Here is a 19,423-nt window from a genome sequence, read left to right as displayed (position 1 = left end):
TTCAAGCAGACTGCAGGTGAGGATTTATCTTTGGCACCTGAGCAGAGCTCATATTTCACCCCTTCCCTATATTATAAAACTTAGAAAAGCAAGGGGGGAGCTGGAGAGATGGCTCAGTGGTTAAGAGCACTGACTGCTCTTCTAGAGGTCCTGAGTTCAATTCCCAGCACCCACATTGTGGCTCACAACCATCTAAAATGGGATCAGATGTCCTCTTCTGGTGTGTCTGAAACAGTTAAAATGTGCTCACATAAAATAAATAAATCTTTAAAAAAAGGAAGCAAGGAGAGAGAGAGAGAGAGAGAGAGAGAGAGAGAGAGAGAGAGAGAGAGAGAGAGAAAGTCAAGTGGGAGGGTGGCCACACCTGAAGAAAGTGTATTGGTGACAAACTTGAACCAGATGTTGTTCTTTATTACAAAGAAAAGCAGACCCAGAAGTGGCAGGGGTGCTCCAAGACACTTCTAGACATCTTTACATTCTTTGCTCAACAGGTTGAACTCGCCATTCCAGGGAAGTGCTCCTACCAGAAAGCTGCAATTTAATTTCTGAAAAAGACAGCAGCAAAAAACATCAGTAGCATGTCAAAAGGAAAGGAACTGTTCTGTTCTTAGGCATTGTACTAGCAGTATGCTATATAACATCACAATCTACCAAAGAACAATAAATGATAAAGCAGGTATAAAAGATGACATCAGGACATGCTCGGGACTGACATATTTGTGCTTGTGATTACCTACTACCATCTGGATGTGATAACACCTTTAAAACTTGATAATGCAGAGAAAGCTTGAAATGCTGTCTGGTCTAGATATTGCCTAATCTCCAGCATTTGGATTAGCCCTGCTACAGATAAATAGTATCTGTGATCTATCCAACAACATACTTTCTTTCTTTTTTGTCTTACAATTTTATTTTAAAAAGAGGGAGATACATGCACAGATTTTTTAAAGCATTTTGGCATAAAACTATATAAACATATTTTGTCAGTACTTGATTTTTTTAAAGGTTTGATAGTATGCATTGAAATCTTACTAGTTAACATAAGCATAAAGTACACGTAAAACAAAATGTAACATAGAAATAATCAAAGTTTTCTTGGTGTGTATAGAATAGACATAATTTTTAAATACCAAAAATTGCCACAAGGCTATCTTTTTAGCTCTTGAGTTATTAATGATTTAAAGTATAGGTGAACCCCACTCTGAGTGGGTGCTATACACTTGTTGTTGGTGGTGGTTTTTTTCTACAGACTGAGGCTTCCACTTTTTGGCCTTTGTTTTTTTGAGCTTCATATGATATGTGACTTGTTTCTTAAGTATTCAGAGCTTTCTGGGGCTAGTATCCAATTATCAGTGACTGCATATTATGTCTGTTCTTTTGTGATTGGATGATATTCTCTAGATACATCCATTTTCCTAGGAATTTCATAAAGTCATTGTTTCTAATAGCAGAGGAGTAGTACTCCATTGACCAGCAGACTTTCTTCACACCTGCACAATATGAATGACTCACCTCAACAGCTGGACAAGAGGATAGACTCAGAAAACATCTCAATAGATTCTCCTGCATCAAAAGAGTTGATGGGAACTTCAGGATGGAAATGACCTTGATGATATGTTGCATCTTTTACTCTGAGGGTGGCACGTTGGACCATCTGGGACTCCACATGGGGAGCAGTCCAGAAGTCCCAGAAAGTCTGAGGACTAAGATTTACCTTGAAGCTTTGATAACCCTAGATGGGACTTGAAGCCACTTACCTTTACCAGTTTGGGGTTTTTTTGAGGAATGCAGCTTTCAGTATTGTTTAAAGGTTTTTTGCAATTGCTGCGGGAGATCTGAACATCAATGTCGTATTCCATGCGGTCTGTGATCTGTCAATAAACAGTGGAGCAATTTGGATTTAAAAAAAAAAATGTTTTGGGTAGCTCCTAAATGTTTTAGGTAGCTCCTAAATGTTTTGGGAAACATGCAAATCCTTCTCTCTCTCTTCACAGACACATGGTCAGAGAAAAGATAATGCTGAATTCAATTGTTGCTGAGACCAATTATATAATGCTGCTTGTTGTGAAACACTGTTAAGAGCCTCCCGAAGACAGGTCCTTCTAAGTTCATCTCCTGTTCAAGAGTCTAGAACATAGGTTCCCAACCTGGGGGGTCATGACCCTTTAACCATGTTAACTGACCCTTTCACAGTTAACAGGCAGATGATGATGCCTAAGATCATCAGAAAACACCAACATTTACATTACAGTTCATAACAGTAGCAAAATTACAGTTATGAAGTAACAATGAACTAATTTTATGGTTGAGGGTCACCACAACATGAGGAACTGTACTAAAGGGTCACAGCATAGGAATATTGAGAACTGCTGCTCTAAAGTATGCCACATAACACAAAGAAGGTCAAGGCAGAAAGGGAAAGGCAGTTCCCAGAGCCATAAGCTTCCTTGGGTCCCAATTAGGATAACCCCTCGGCATAGTGGGCCCAAGTCCCTTTCCCATATGCCTTATTCAGAGCTCTGTGAATTTCCCGTGTTTGGAACCTCTCTGGACCAAATCTCTCACTCCAGCTCAGCACAATGTCCTTAGTGTGGAGAAATGGTGGGTTTAGTGAAAGAAATAAATATCTACTCATTCATTAGTGTTCGAATTCACCAAAACCTCCTTCTGATGTTCATTTAAACCTCTGTGTTTGGTTTGAAAAAACTACAGCAGGTATCTGTATCCTTATCAGGTCTACAAACATCAAAACAGTTGAGTGTTATTTTTGCTGTGCTCTAAAGTTTAGCAAAAGTGACTCTGGCTTGTATTAGAGGAAAGAACCTGGCTACAGGATATCATCATTGGCAGAGCTACACATTGGGTCTGGGAGTTAGTGATGGACTTAGGGAAAGCTGACAATATTATGAAATGGGTAGTCCTATCCATGCGATTCTTGTCCAAAAGTCTGAAATTATAAATACCCCAAAGTATGAAATTTTAAAATAATCAACATGACGTCATGGGAATAAATTTTCACAAGTGACCTTATGCCACAGGTTTCAGTTAAGATACAAATACACCTTCTAAATATTTATTTTATATTTATAGATTATCACAGCTCACAGCCTGGGTATGAGGCACTTCTGCTTATAGTGACTGAGAGCTGATTCAGAGACCCATACTAATCAACATGCTGAGAATCAGTGGTTCTTCAGTACTCAGCCCTAAACAGAACATCTACATCACCCCTACACAAGTCTGTGGAACATCGAGGAAAACACAGAAAGAATGTAGGATAGCCAGAGGATAGGGAGGAGTGCTGTGAAGTGTTATTTTCTGGATGTGACAGTCACAGCTATTGTACTGTACCCATAAACTCACAGCAGTAGTAGCCACTGGCACAAATCCAACACAAGGCTAGGTTCATCCATATTCTGTTAAGGAGAGGAGGAGCTCATGGGGCCCCACCCCTACCTGGAAAGTTATGGGCAATTAATGGCTAATGGGATAGATAAATCATATTCCTCAGCGGTGTAGCCTCTGCTAAGTTGTCATTGCTTCGATAACTTACCATCCTTGTTTATGTAGTAGGACCCAAAAACAAAAAGAGATGGAGATAGGGAGGATATTGAAGGAATGACAAAAAGATAATTGGCAATACAATAAAAATACATTATACATACATATGAAGTTATAAAACAATAAACAAAAATTAATGCAGGCATAGTAAAAAATAGCATGAAGTTACCTCCAGGCTATGTGTGTGAGATGCACATAGAACATAAAGGCATTTGGTTTTAGATTTGGAAAGATATTTGTTTCCAAAATATCTCCTTATGTGTAGACAAATATCACGAAATCCAAACAATCTGAAATTTACCTTGTCCCCAGCATTTCAGGTAGGAATTTCTTTATCTGAATTGTTTTTTGCCAACTCTCATCACAATGGCTCTGCAAGTCTCAAGTTTTAAAGTCTCTACAGAGGAGGAAGAACTCAGAGAATCCTCAGTCCTCAGTAAGGGTATCACTCTCTTTTTATTTTCAAGGGCATAAAAGGAACAGAGAAATTGAGTGTGCATCTAGCAGCTGATCCTGATTTTTAAAGAAAAACTGTCAGCATTAGGACTCACATAACATGCCCACCAGACTCACACACCTGCCATTTTGCTAAGCCAGCCTGAAAAGGTGAGGCCTGTCTTATTGCTGGCTACAAAGAAATGAGAACCTAAACCAAGAGGCTAGACCATGCTGTCTTCTGAATATCCTGGCTGTATCTTCACAACTTCTTTTGGAAGCTAAGTTAACCAGGATGCTATTTTTAAAACTCAAATTTGGAAGCTTGGGACATAGCACAACATCAAAAGCTATGGGTAGATCATTATAAAGATGATTGGTTCAGCCACCAACACAACAGTAATAACAACAGAGGGAATAAAAAGGACCCTTGAAATTGAAATTTAATCAAAGGATCCTAAGTGCTTTCTAACTTAATATGTGTGTGTTCCTACAATAAATTAAAATTAAAAATCTTCATCCTCACTCTCCCCCTACCTATTCAACATAGTACTGGAAGTCCTGGCTGGAGCAATTAGACAGCAAAAGGAGATCAAGGGGATACTAATCGGAAAGGAAGAGATAAAAACATCACTCTTTGCCGATGACATGATAGTGTACTTGAGTGACCCAAAAATTCCACCAGAGAACTCCAACAGCTGATAAACAAGTTCAGCAAAGTGGCTGGATACAAAATTAACTCGAACAAATCAGTAGCCTTCCTATACTCAAAGGACAAACATGTGGAGAAAGAAATTAGGGAAAAGGTACCCTTCACAATCGTCACAAAAACTATGAAATACCTTGGTGTGACTCTAACTAAGCAAGTGAAGGACCTGTACGACAAGAACTTCAAACCTCTAAAGAAAGAAATTGAGGAGGATCTCAGAAAATGGAAAGATCTCCCATGCTCATGGATTGGAAAGATCAACATCTTAAAAATGGCCATCCTACCAAAAGCAATCTACAGATTCAATGCAATCCCCATCAAAATTCCAACCCAGTTCTTCATGGAACTGAAAAGATCAATGTGCAATTTCATATGGAATAACAAAAGACCTAGAATAGCTAAATCCATCCTCAACAACAAAAAAAAAACATCTGCGGGAATCACTATCCCTGACCTCAAGCTATATTACAAGGCAATTGTGCTGAAAACTGCATGGTACTGGTACAGAAATAGGCATGTGGATCAATGAAATAGAATAGAAGATCCAGAAATGAGCCCTCATGTATATGGTCACCTGATTTTTGACAACGGAGCAGTAAACATTCAATGGAAAAAGGACAGCCTATTCAACAAATGGTGCTGGTCCAACTGGCACTCAGCATGCAAAAGAATGAAAATAGACCCTTTCTTATCTCCTTGTACAAAGCTCAAGTGTAAGTGGATCAAAGATCTCCACATTAAACCAGATACACTGAAACTATTAGATGAGAAAGTAGGGAAAACCTTAGAACACATAGGCACAGGAGAAAATTTCCTGAACAAAACACCAATGGCTCAAGCTCTAAGGTCAAAAATTAACAAATGGGACTTAATGAGATTGCAAAGCTTCTGTAAGGCTAAGGACATCGTCAAGAAAACAAAACGGCAACCAACAAAATGGGATAAGATCTTTACCAACACCACATCAGATAGAGGCCTAATATCCAAGGTGTACAAGGAACTCAAAAAGCTAGACACCAGAGAATCAAATAACCCTATTAAAAAATGGGGTACAGAACTAAACAAAAGGTTCTCAGTTGAGGAACACCGAATGGCCAAGAAACATCTGAGGAAGTGCTCCACATCCTTAGCCATCAGGGAAATGCAAATCAAAACAACCCTGAGATTCCACCTCACACCAGTCAGATTGGCCAAGATCCAAAACTCAGATGACAGCAGATGCTGGCGAGGCTGCGGAGAAAGAGGAACACTTCTCCACTGTTGGTGGGGTTGCAAGCTAATACAACCACTCTGGAAATCAGTCTGGCGATACCTCAGAAAATTGGATATAGTACAACCTGAAGACCCACCTATTCCACTTCTGGGCATATACCCCAGAGACACTTTAATACACAACAAAGATATATGCACCACAATGTTCATAGCGGCTCTATTTATAATAGCCAGAAGCTGGAAGGAACCCAGATGTCCTTCAGAAGATGAATGGATACAAAAATTGTGGTACATTTACACAATGGAATACTACTCAGCCACCAGAAACAATGACTTAACCAAATTCTTAAGAAAATGGCTGCATCTAGAGAATATCATCCTGAGTGAGATAACCCAGTCACAAAAGAACAGACATAATATGCAGTCACTGATATTGGGATGCTAACCCCAGAGGCTTGCACTCCCCCTGAAGCAACTCACAGACTGTATGAAGTCCAAGAAATAAAGAAAAAAATATATATTTACAAAACAAGAAGACTTTGACTATTTCCAAGTTGCGATTTGTTTTGCATGTACTTTATGCTCATGGTAACTATTAGGTTTTCAATGCATACTGTCAAGCCCTTGAAAAAAAATCAAGTACTGACTAAAAAATATATTCACATAGTTTTATGTAAAAATTATTTTAATATCTGAAAATACAGTACTGACAAAAATGTATAATTTTAAGCAAAAAATGTTTAAAATCTGTACATTTATCTTTGTTTTGTAAAATAAAGTCGTTTAAAAAAAATAAAAAATTAAAATTAAAAAAAAAATCTTCATCCTCCCTTAAAGCCAAGCATGGCATTGTGCCATGCTGGAAGCCTCACTGAAGGAATCTAGAGTGGTCGACTGCACTTTCCACCCTCTCATCCCTGGTCCTTCCTGCTTTCCTCTCAAAGGAGATGCTATCAGTACTGTTTCCAAACACTATGCCAGGCTCCTGTGGTTATTGCCTGAGACTTCCTGTTTCTAGCAGGGACCAAGGGCTCCTGTAACAGCTCTCAGCCATGGACAGAAGGTAACTAACTGGTAGACAACCCAACCACCCACGTGGCAGCCCAGCTTTGAGTGCATACTGCATGTCTTCCCAAGGTCAGCAAGACCAATTCTATCAGTCTCATTAATTCACCTTTGTGTCAACCACCTTCTACTGCCCTGTCTCCTCTATGTTGTACCTTTCCAGTGCCTCCTGGATGCCCCCTCCCAAAAAAATACATCACCTGCCCTCAAATCCTACCATGGTTCTTTGCTTCTGGGGAGATGCACCTCCCAATAGCTTACCCCACACCATTAACTCTTGCTCTGACTTCAGACTGTACTTTCAAGATCATTCTTGAAAGTGACAGTTCTTGCCAACACTATATCCTAACATCATCTGGAAGAGTTGAACACCTACTGAGTCCTGGACTACACTCAAAGACTCTCATTATATTATATTTGATGTGTTCAGGGTGGGCATTTACACATTCTATGGGGGGAAAACATTGTCTAAAAGGAGTTCCTGACATGCTGTTCCCCTGTGCTGTACTACATCACAAGATGAGAGGTTTTCCTTTCAGTCAGACTTCTGGCTAGCTAAGGTCTGGGATGAATGTTGACCATTTTACCATCTCCCCTAGCTAAGACAAAAATGGTTTCTGAGAAACTTACTACTAATGAATGTATGTGCTGCCTAAGCACCAATGAAAGTGAAGCAGAGGTTGTAAAAGATGGGTTGTGGACTAGAACCAGTCAGTAAAAGGTGATACATCATCAGCATCACATCCTAGAAATACAGTGTTAATGACATGTTTCCTGAGGTAGAGGGGACATAAGTTCTGACAACAGTGACCTAGTTGTTGAAAACCTTTTCAGTTCAGTCACATCATCAACTAAGGCTGCTATTTTTAATTCCTGAATGTCAACACTGGAGAAGCCTTCTACTAAAGAGAGCAGCAAACACTGTGCCAAAAAGTCCAGAAAGCACTGTGCCCATTGGATTTCATTTGCACAGTGCTCCCTAGAGCTTGGCAGTATATGGCTCCATGAAAAGACACACCTTTAAAAACAGAATGTCTTTTCTTCTACTAAATGTACATTGGATTAAAACATTAATACACATAGCTCAGCATCTAAAAGCACATGCCACTCTTGAAGTGGAGCTAATTTCAGCTTCCAGAAACCATATTGGTGGCTCTCAACTGTCTTAACTCTAGATTCAGGTGATACAATGACCTCTTCTGACCTGAACACTCAACTCCCTTCCCCCAGCACACACATCCATGCACATAATTAAGAATAAATTTAAAAATTAAAAGTAAAGAAAATAAAACAGGCAAATATGAGTCCAGCATGTGTAGGAAGTACATGTGTGTGTATTGCTTTTGTCACAATGAGTTTGTGCATAACAAGTCACTCATTTAGGATTGTACTGTCACCTTTTGTATCATTTGTCTACTTTTGCAGCCTGTCTTCCACCTATACCACAATACATAAACATGCTTCGTGAAAAGAACTTTCTTACCTGAAGTTTGGCATGGAGTGTCTGGTCCACAAGGAAGATATATTTGTCCTCACTTTCCTTGTTGTATTCTTTTACAGCAAACCAAACACACTGCTTCACATTGGCATTGGAGGTATTAATGGATCCAAAGTACTTCTGTGCCTTCACTTCGTTCTTGGACTGACCTATATCAACTGCTAGGGCCACTGGAATGATGAGGAGGATCAAGGAGAGCCACAAGAGTTTTGTCATGGTCCCTCAGTCAAAAGGTACAAGAGATGTCCTCTATGTCTCCTTGGGACTTGAGCTTCAGTGGAGCAGCTACTTTAAGTCTGTCAAACTAAATAATACATAGGGAAGAGCTCTCTGAAGATTATGTGTAGGTCCAAGGGGATAACTCAGAAGGCTAAAACACTTGCTGTTAAACCTGAAGACTTGAACTCAATGCCTGAGACCCATGTGTTGGAAGAAGAAAAGCAACACCTGCAAGCTATCCTCTGACCCCCACAAGCATGCTGGGACATGTGTGATGCACACACACACACACATCCTTCTATACAAAAATATGCACACACACACACACACACACACACACACACACACACACACACACAGTGCAGAGCCTTACAAAGGGGAAAATGTGTTCCTTAAGAAACAATGATCATATCAAAGGAGACTGAGAAAAGACATGTTTAAAGTTAAAATTAAAAGGATCATATGAGACTTTTGAAATGAAGCTGCAGCTGCAAGAATCAGTAATGAAGGAGGCATCCATCCAAGGTTAAATACACATTAGTGGGTATCTGTCCTTGCAGGTTTATCAACTGTTGAAGGTTGAATAGCTTTTGTACAAGATTATGGTCCTTGGAGAGTCGTTGAAGACCATTTTTGTTCTCAAGGCACATAGCACAAGGTCAGTCTCAGCATCAGAACCTCTAGCTTTATGTTTCAATTATATATCTGGCTAAGGTACAACAAAATGACTCCATTTGATTCTAATACATTGTTCAGTTCAAGGATCTTACAAGAAGCCACCTTCTCAGTATTCACATAGCTGGACTTTAGACATAACTCTTTGGGACACCCAAAAGAGCTACCTCTCTCCTTGTCTGAAAAAAAAAATCTCTTATCAATATCATCCCCAATTAAAGAGTCTCTGCAACTGGCCTTTGCCTCTTGCCTCCATTCTGGGTACAATCCATTCATCTAGAGAAACATCCCTCCAGGAAGACCCTGGTGCATTTTCACGTGGTTCGTGCCTGCCACTATCTACCCTATCCTGTAAACTGGAACTATAAAAGGTGGTGTACCCCAGTGTTCTCTGGCCCTACCTTTCTATGACTGTCCAACCTGATCGTCCTGCTGGGCTCCTTCCTCACTCTTGTGGTTCTTCTGGGTCTCCAGCACTCTCAGCTCACACTTTTGCCCTAGTCAGGCAGTTATGTAAGTCCTAATCTTGAAGCCTAGGCTCAAGATTAGGGAGGCAACGCTTTGTGATGCAATATTGCATATGTGACCCCGCCTCATTGCAGCACCTTTAATCTTCTGGCCTCTAGCCTTTGGGTCCAAGCTGTATGGGGGGGCTGGAGGTAGCAGGCAAGTACCTTCCACTTTGAGAAATCATGTGCCTACTTGTGCCTACCTCCCTCTACCAAACACCTGGCCTCTGGGCTCCAGTGCTTAGGCCATCAGCTTCTCCTTCCACTGTTCTACCAGATCTTAGTCTGAGAGGGTTGAGGCAGGCTGCATGTGTGTGACATTGTAGATGTCCAAAGTTCATGTCTAGTAAATTCCTGGGTGTGACTATTTACCCCAGCTGCAAAAATTGATAGTATTTTGACCATAGAGTATAGGTAGGTTGTGAAACACTGGAGTATATACACCAGACTCTATTTAAATAAACTACCACGGGGTTACTTGGTGACTTCCCATTCTCTGCTGTGGGCAACAGTAATGTGATGAATGCTTCTTCAATATTTTTGAGAAGTCACACAAAGAACTAGATGGGGAGTTGTTTATAACAGCTGCAGAGAAATGGACATCTACTATTCACTGTCAAATCTCTAGTCACTAAAATATATTCAGGATTTTTCTAATTTTACTCAATATAAAAAGCAAATGGGCTGGAGAGCTCTCAAAGGTTGAGTACTTGTTGCTCTTCATGAAGACCCAGCACCACATGGTAACTCTCAACTGTAACACTAATCTGAAGGGATCCAACACTATCTTCGATTTCCTCAAGCACAAGCACACAGGTGGTACAGAGACATACATGCAGGCAAAAGACTCAAAATAATAAAATTAATAAATCTCTAAATAATTAAAGAAATTGAGAGAATCTTGGTGTGCCAGGTTTCATTTTATCAGTAAAATCATAGAACCTGGAAGTAGAGTCAGAAAATTAGTGTTTTTTTATATTTCACCAGTGATGCCAATGTATTGCCAACTTTGAGAACTGGTAAACTGCACTTCATACGCACATAATTTGGGGGGTTGGTATGAAACCAAAGTCCTGCAGACCCAAGCCAGGCCAGAGCACATTTTGAGTAGGGAGATGGTTGTGTCAACTGTCAGCCTCTAACTTTCAACCTACTTATACCTTCACAGTTGTCTATAGCAGTTCTTGACTTGATTTCCTCTATATTCTTCTATATTGTTCATATTATTCCCAAGGATAGGCATGTTTTTCACAGTATGCCTTCTGCTGGTAATGCCTCAATCATTTTAGCCATTTTCCAAGTGTACTTTTGTTTTTTTATAAATTAATGTCAAGAACCCATGGAGGAATTAATAAAATAATTAATGTTTCATTTTAAGTATGCAGAGTCTTTGTCCAGAATACTTTCCATTTATTAATTTACCCATCTGACTAATTTTTTGTTAGTTTTTCCATTAGAAATTTAATTTTTCAAAAAAATAACACAATTTATTTTTTAAATATTTTGTCATGCGTACCATGTATTTTGATATTATTCACCCCCTCTACCTTCTTCAACTCACCCAGAACCCATCTTTCTCCCAACTCATGCTATTTTGTATCATCATCATCATCATCATCATCATCATCATCATCATCACCATCACCATCATTATTTTTCTGTGGACAACTTTATCTACCTCATTCTTTGTAGCATCTATCTTTTGTGACATTTTTTAAAAAGTATTAATAACTTAAAGCAATAACTCTTTGATTTCTTTCATATTTAAATAACAAGATTATCAAATATACTGTCAATATACTTTGAGGTTGTAAAGTGGTACAATCATTTTAGAAAGCAGTTTGACAAAACACTTAAAACTCTTAAAATCAGGCTTGAAAAATGGTTCAGAGGTTAAGAGCACTGGCTGCTCATCCAGAGGTCCTGAGTTCAATTCCCAGCAACCACATGGTGGCTTACAACCATCTGTAAAGGGATCTAATACCCTCTTCTGTTGTGTCTGAGGACAGCTACAGTGTATACCTAAAATAAATAGTTCTTTTAAAAAACTCTTAAAATCATTCATGTTTTCAATATTTGCCTTAACCATGTCAATTCAAATCATAAAGCAAAAAAAAAAAAAAAAAAAAAAAAAAAAAAAAAAAAAAAAAATACCTTGAAAGGCATTCAGTGCAGCCTTGCATCCAACAGTGGAAACCTGGCAACCATCACTTCTACACACAAACAACCTATTTCCCAGTGTGGCAAGAACAGCTGTAATCTAGAGTCTAGATTATAGTCTAAATTCTAGACATTCAGCAAATATACTTGTTTACTCCAGTGTTCATGTTTGGCACAGAATCACTGCTCTCTAGATATATTTATCCTTCAGGTCCACTTGGTATCTTTGACTTATGTTCATCTTACAAATCCATTTTGTGTATTTTATTCAAAACTCTATTTTCTTTCTCCTCCTGTACTGCACATGTGTCTTGGTTACTTTCCTACTGCTATGACAAAAGCTATAATCAAGGAAATTTATTATAGAAAGCATTTAACTTGGGGGCTCATGGATCCAGAAGGAAAGACTGCAGGAAATCATTATAGCCAGAAGTCAGTAGGGTGGTGGGGATGACACTAGAGCAGTAACTGAGAGCTTACAAGAGAGAGAGAGAGAGAGAGAGAGAGAGAGAGAGAGAGAGAGAGAGAGAGCCTATAAAGGCCATCTCATTCAAACCACCACAATAGGGTAACTACAGACTCATTACATGGTTGTCCTTCACTCTATCTATGTTGTGAAAAATGATACAATCTCTTTCTAAGACTGAGTACTATTCTTTTGCGTATGTGTGCAACATTTTCTTGATCTATTGACTCATTCGCAGACATTTCAATTATTTCCATCTCAGCTATTATGAGTAATGCTTCAATGAGCAAGGAAGTGCAAGATCTTCAATAGGTAGTGATTTTATCTCCTTTGGGCACATATCCAGAGAAATGACTTCAGTGGAAAACAGCTTCCACTAACAACATCTAAAATAAAGCTACTGCACAATTGAAGCTGTTTCTTATGCAGCTGCGGCTTACTTTGTTTCTTTAATCTTAAAAAACATATCTCTTATTTTAATTTTTCTATCATTTTTACCTCTCCTTTGAGGATTGCTGTATTTTTATGTGATGAAAAAGGATAATGGCAATCTTATGTTTTTTTTATTTTTATTCCTAGATTTATTGAGATTGTTAAAAGATAACAATAATAAACTTTTAAAGAGAAGATATTTTGATGTAATCTTACATTATCAAATGTTTACTACAATGAAATGGTTATGGTATATATCGCCTTTTCTTTTTTTATGACTAAAGAACATTTCATTATACATGGCACATAATCCCTAAACCAGTCATCTGTCATGAGCACTTACGTTGTTTCCATATCTTAGCTATTAGAAACAGTGTTGCCATGATTGTGGAACTGCAGATGGTCTTTGAAAATACTGATTTCATTACAAAGCTACTAATTTGAGTTCATCAGAAAACAAGGGTGACAGACATAGCATTCCAAGCCATAACAGTGAACTCTGAAGTTGACAAGATGATCGTGTTTTTCATACTATGAGGGCAAGAATTCATCAAATGGAGACCACAGGCAGAAACACTCCTTGTGATTAATTTGGTTTCTAGAATTCTTTGGAGAGCCATCTTACACCTTTAGCTGTGAAAGCCAAACAACTAATACATTATGTCCTGGGGACACAGAATCTACTTGGTGTTTGTTTGGTTTTTGTTGTTTTTTTGTTTTGTTTTTTCCTGAAGTAGAGACAGATATTTGGTTTAATCTCACAAAGAAAGGTAAGATTAATGAAGGAAAATTTTGTGTATATCAGAGCAAAATGCAATATGCATATCATAAGAATTAAACAAGTCAAGAAACTTTCTGGAGTGAAATAGGAGTTGGAGAAATGTTCCTGCCAAAGAACAATACTGATCAGAAAGAGCAATGAGTTCTACATGAATAAGAGCTCTACTCTTCATGTCTTAGTACTCTCATAATAAGATTCCAGCTGTGCTGACCACACAGCTGTAACATAGTAATAGAACCCAGATGCTGAGATGTTCCAAATCCTATACACATGTCAAAAGGCCAAAGCCAATCACTATGCTACATTCAAGTTGCTGCACAGAGATGCTTTCAATAACTTTGTCCTATGAGCACTATGACAACTCTTAGGAATGGGAAGACCCAGAAAGAATTGATTCTTCACCGTAGATTAGTGAAATTGAAATTCCAGAGATCCAAGATAGAAAAGACCACCCAGCCTTCCATTCTGAGTGTTCTTCCAGATAGTATTGCCATTGTTTTCCCTTCTCTGCTCTGTTCCACCCTCCCACTTGTCATTTTTTTGTCCTTTCCCAGAATCTGAGGAAGTAGACTGAGTGTTCCTCAGCCCAAAGGCAAAACTGTGCCTCTCTTGGAGCAGTGAATGGTGCTGACATCCATAGGAATCCATACTGGGACCTGGGGGAAACACAGGCTTCAGCAAATAGGTAAAAACTAATCTACTAGGGAAATGTTCTTGTCAGCAGCCATCAGTGTCCACGTGGTGTAGAATCTCTGTCATTGTTAGTTCCAATCACACACACATGCATACACACTCATGCATACATGCACACACAGACATACACACAGGGTCTATCTCCAACCCTCTGCAGAAGGGTCATCCACTGTGATCCGGGTGATTGCTCCCTAGAAGAATGTTTTGCCTTTCTTTTAAATATGTGAATGAGGAATACAGGGAAATTGTAGAATGAATGAATAAATGAATGAATGAACTACATACAAATATGAAATGATAGAAAAATGAATGAATAAAGATTTGAAATAAACAGTGAACTACTTCACAGAATCTACCCAATACTCTGCACCTTCACATAGGGTAATAATAAAGATTATAGAATTTCTATTGCTTATTGCTGTGGTAAGCAGTCAATACAGAAAATACTAAACACTATTTAGGGACTCAATGTTTTGTAAGATGACTTTAATTGTGCTGGTACTAATGAGACACTAGACTACAGACAGTCACCCTCTAGAGGAAAGGGGCCTTTAGATGTAGGCACAGAAAGACCCCTGTACCACTTAAGTCTGCACACAGGTGCTGTTCAAGATGGTGAACATAGTTTCCCATGCTGCAGTCTCCACAATATAAGTGCAGCGTACCTGAAAAAAAAGTTACAAATCATAAATTGGAAAAATGCAATGCATTAAAGCTATCTAGATAATAAAAACTAAGTTTTAAAAACACAAGAAATGTTAAAACACAATAACCTATAGCAAGAATCATGAAGCTCAAAGCTCTACAAGAACAAATAACATAAGTTGCAACAACTCCCCCACCTGAGCCCAGGATCTCCTGAAAAACCACCTTGCTGGTGCAGCCACTCATGTTGAGGCATTCTGTCCTCACAGCTTTCCTAACACATGTGGTGATAGATAAATTTCTACCCCTTCCCAAGGGTCCTGAAAGCTGTGGAATTGCTTGAGAAATTATCTGTTTAGAGACTTCCCAACAGAAAGGCAGTACAAACTTACATGTCAGATATAGGACAAGGTTGTTACCAAGAACCACCCATAACAGCCATGGGCTAAAGGGGAAGCCTGAACAAGCAGATAGACTAAACAGCTCTCATTCCCCAAAAAGCCAACAATGGAAGATTGGTGAGTAAAAGGAAAATATGAACCTCTTGTTTGCCTGAACCTCAAAGGTCTCTGATGATATAAGGCTGGAACCACAGGGAAGGCCCCATCACATATGGAAGCCACAAGGATGCCTGCAGGATGCCTGTGGCCAGGCATCTGGAAAATAAGCAGAGGACTGCCCCAGCACAGAGAGACAGGCTCTGCCTGCTTAAGATGGCCCTTTCTGCATTCTTCCCAAAAGATTGTTGATAGAAAGAGTTAATTTAATCCCAAACCTTTTTCTCTCCTGGACCTTCCTGCAACGGACAATTGTCAATGTCTTCATCATATTTCCCACAAAGTGTTCGGCCCATCTCCAGGTCTATTAAATATTTCAGTGTATATTTCTGTTAAGAAGAAATTGTAAAACTTTTTGAAAATATTTAATTAGAAATAAGTGAAAGAGAACTCAATAGAAAAACAAGCAGAAAATGTGAAAGTTAAACAAACAGAAAATAAACAGCACAGAGCACTTACTATATTGTTTCTCTGATTTGGGGTGGAGAGAAGGAGGTTTTTCCTTTTTCTCTGTTGCTGTCATTTGTTGCAGTAAATATTGAAAAATAAAAGACGGTTTATCTCTTTACTGGCCCTGTGGTCTCACTTCTCAGGCCAGATCCTGATACGGAGCCACACGCACCTCTGGAGCCTGGTCCAAGCTGCCACCATGGCCCAACTTGTCCCCGCAACTCCCTTCCCTTGGTGGTTTACTACTGTCTGTTCTCCACCTCTGTCCCAGGGTGTTTTTGTACCCCAAAATCCCATAAACACAACTCTACAGCCCAGTAGCTTTCATACAGGTTCATATATTCAACTCTCAATCCACAAACCCTCTACACAACAAGATTGCATCAAATAGACAAGGATACAAACTGCTCTTCTATATGAGATATTAGACCTGTAAAATTCTTAATGTTCATAGATTTTTAACACTAATCAATATCACTTGTGTCTAGCTGGTTCTTGGGAAGCTCCATGTTGCCATGACCTTCCCCCTCCGTCCTCTGACCTCCTCCGACCTCTCAGCCCTCTCTAACTCCCTCGCCCTGCCCAGTCACTGGCTTTCCTTTATTTTACTAATTAAAAGGTTCAGTTGGAGTCCTGTGACTAGGCAGCCATTTTTGGGGAAGTGGAATTAACATTAAAATACAAACAACTTCAGGACAATCTACAGTCATTTTGGCTTTTTGATCTTATTGCTACTCAGTTTCCCAAGTGCTAAGGTTACAGGCATACTCTTCTACAGCCAGCTGCCTTTTAATCTGTTTTTTTCAAAAATTCCTTTTAATCCTACACAAAAGAGACATCCATTTTCCTGGGGATATAGCTCAGTTGTAAAGTTTGTGCTTAGCATGCTCAAAGCACAAAGTTTGATCCCCAAAGCTCCCAAATGTCTATTAAGCACAACAGGGGAAACATTGAGTCTTCTTTCAGTCTATTCCTCCCTGGTAAATGCCCAGTAGTTCTTAGTGACAGAGTAGTAACTATACAGGGTGCAACACATTCACACAATTAAATCCACAGCAAAGGTCGGGAAAGAAAGACCAGAAAGCTTTATATCCCTGGGCAATAGGGAATGTTCCCAGACCTGTGACTATAGGATTATGCCACTAGGGTCACTCCTTGGCACCACTCACTTTTCATCCAGGCTACCACACATATCTGTTCCAAATCCCACTTCCTGGTGACCAAGTCACCATTCTCTTTGTTCTAGTCTGAAGGTTCTTGTTCAGAGGCTGTGTGGTCCACTACACATAGCAAGCCTCGAGTGAAAAGTTTGGGAGTTCACCTGAGAAGCATTGCCTAGTGGACTCCCAGTACTCCCAGCTTGGCATCTTGCCTCCTTGCTGCCATGCTCCTTCTGCACATCAGCATCTCAGTATTTCCCTCACCAAGATTCAAGTCATAGAGTCACAGTACCTCGCTCCAGGAGGCTGGGATCTCCTGAGTATGCTTGCTTCATTCTCTCCCGGGAAGTCTATCTTCCCACCCACCCAAAGAGCCATCACTTTCTTACCTTCTGCAGCTCCCATGATCCTGTGTCTCTGCATTCACCCCACCTGGCCTAGTATTTTACTCATGGATTTGGGGCTAGCATAGTAGTGTGATAGAATGGGTCCCTGTCTGGCTCCACAGTTAACTGCCTACACAAAGGTCATCCCAGCAGTGAAACTCATATCACCAGGAACCTGGTATACATTCCCACCCTGCTGTGCAACGCCCAGCTCACCTGGCTCCCAGAGGTACTTATCATTATGTCACATTTGCTGCCAACTTTCTGCTGTGGGAGACCTTGCTTCTAGTTTCGGGCCAGTCACTCTCATCACCTGACTCTCTCTGCTGTCCTTATTTGATTTCCCTAATCCTGAACTCATATTGAGACGGTGGTTCCCTTCTCCCCTACTTTTCAGAAGCTACACTCACTTTAAAATAAATCCAAAGCTTGGAGCTTTTTCCAGCACTAAATTGAGGGGGTTTTTTGTTTTTGTCTTGTTTTTTTTTTTTTTTTTTTTTTTTTTTTTTTTTTTTTTTGTTCTTTGTTTTGTTTTGTTTTTAAGCATCTATCAAATAAAACCCTTGGTTTTAACTTACAAACCCAGAGGTTCCCCCAGACCTGCCAGATGTTGGAATGAATGCAGGCACCAGGAAAGAAGCAGGTTATTCACCTCACGAAGACTTCTCCGGACTCTCAGGAACTTGTAGGCAAACTCATCATCCTGATTTTCATTGAAGTAGAACACAACATGCTCCACAGAAATGACAAAATCCTTATCATTCTTGTCAGTTTCTATAAACTTGGAGCTGCAGGCATGAATCCCCAGCACAATGAGTGCCGCGGGCAGAACCGACTTCCACAACATGGCTGTCTTCAGCACTGAGAGCTGGGTGGAGGAGTGGTGCAACTGCAGATTGTGATGCATCCCACGTGGCCCTGCCCTCCAGAGGCCCTGGAGTGCTTACAGCTTCACTTTGAGTAGTGTAGCAATAAATATTAAAAATGGAAAGCTTATCTCTTTATCAGGCCTCGCGGTCTCACTCCGTGGGCACTGCTTCTAGTATGGAGCCGTGTGCGGGGGGGGGGGGGGGGGGTCTCTCACTCAGTCCAAGCCGCCCCCAAGGTCTCTGTCTATCCACACGACTTCCCAGGCAGTTTAGTTCACCTGCCTTACTGCCTCCATCCCAGGATGTTTCTTTACTCCAAATCACAACCCAAACACAACTCTTAAGGCCAGATAGCTTTTCATACAAATCTATATATCAAACTCTCAATCCACAAACCCTCTACACAATAAGATTACACCAAATAGACAAAGATACAAACTTCCCTACTATATGAGATAAAAGATCTATAAAATCATTAAATGTTCATAGCTACTTAATGCCAATTAAGCCCACCTGGATCTAATTCATCCTTCCTGATGTCCATCTTGGAACTTCTCTCCCTCCTCCTCTCCTGTCCTCTGACCTCTGACCCTTTCTCTACAACTCTCTTACCCTGCCCAATCACTGGCTCTTGCCTTTATTTTACTAATTAAAATAGGAAGCTTCAGATGAAGTCACCTTAATGAGTGCGTGACTAGGCATTAATATCAAAATACAAAATGGCTGCAGGACAATCTACAGACCAGGGCATCTCACTCCTCCACCTTGACCCATCCTTGGTCTGAAAGCAAAAGGCAAAAGCAGAGTCCAAATTTTCCAGACCTTGGTGACATAAGCCATAGGCTCATGGGTATTATGCAACATACCCTCTGCTTGTACAGCTGGGCCTGCCTCCTCCCCACCCTCCTCCCTGCCCATTCCTGATAAGAATTGATATGGAC

At 39.9% G+C, this 19,423-nt stretch overlaps 2 protein-coding genes across 2 annotated transcripts; both read right to left on the bottom strand.

The window, feature by feature from the left end:
* Nucleotides 1-461: 461 nt before the first annotated feature.
* On the bottom strand, nucleotides 462-8,696 carry LOC308431477 (cystatin-8; the record flags this gene model as incomplete). Its single annotated transcript, XM_080930966.1, has 3 exons — nucleotides 462-545; nucleotides 1,758-1,871; nucleotides 8,466-8,696. The coding sequence occupies 3 exons, from the start codon at nucleotides 8,694-8,696 to the stop codon at nucleotides 462-464; spliced, it is 429 nt and encodes a 142-aa protein (XP_080787092.1).
* A 6,303-nt stretch (nucleotides 8,697-14,999) lies between these two features.
* LOC308431481 (cystatin-12) lies at nucleotides 15,000-18,460 on the bottom strand (the record flags this gene model as incomplete). Its single annotated transcript, XM_080930975.1, has 3 exons — nucleotides 15,000-15,080; nucleotides 15,836-15,946; nucleotides 18,266-18,460. The coding sequence occupies 3 exons, from the start codon at nucleotides 18,458-18,460 to the stop codon at nucleotides 15,000-15,002; spliced, it is 387 nt and encodes a 128-aa protein (XP_080787101.1).
* Nucleotides 18,461-19,423: the final 963 nt, after the last annotated feature.

This window comes from Micromys minutus (genome assembly GCF_963924665.1).
Source record: "Micromys minutus genome assembly, chromosome: 17".
Lineage (NCBI taxonomy): Eukaryota > Metazoa > Chordata > Mammalia > Rodentia > Muridae > Micromys > Micromys minutus.
The sequence above is the reverse complement of the archived record's forward strand: the minus strand, read 5'-3'. Positions and strand labels throughout refer to the sequence as shown.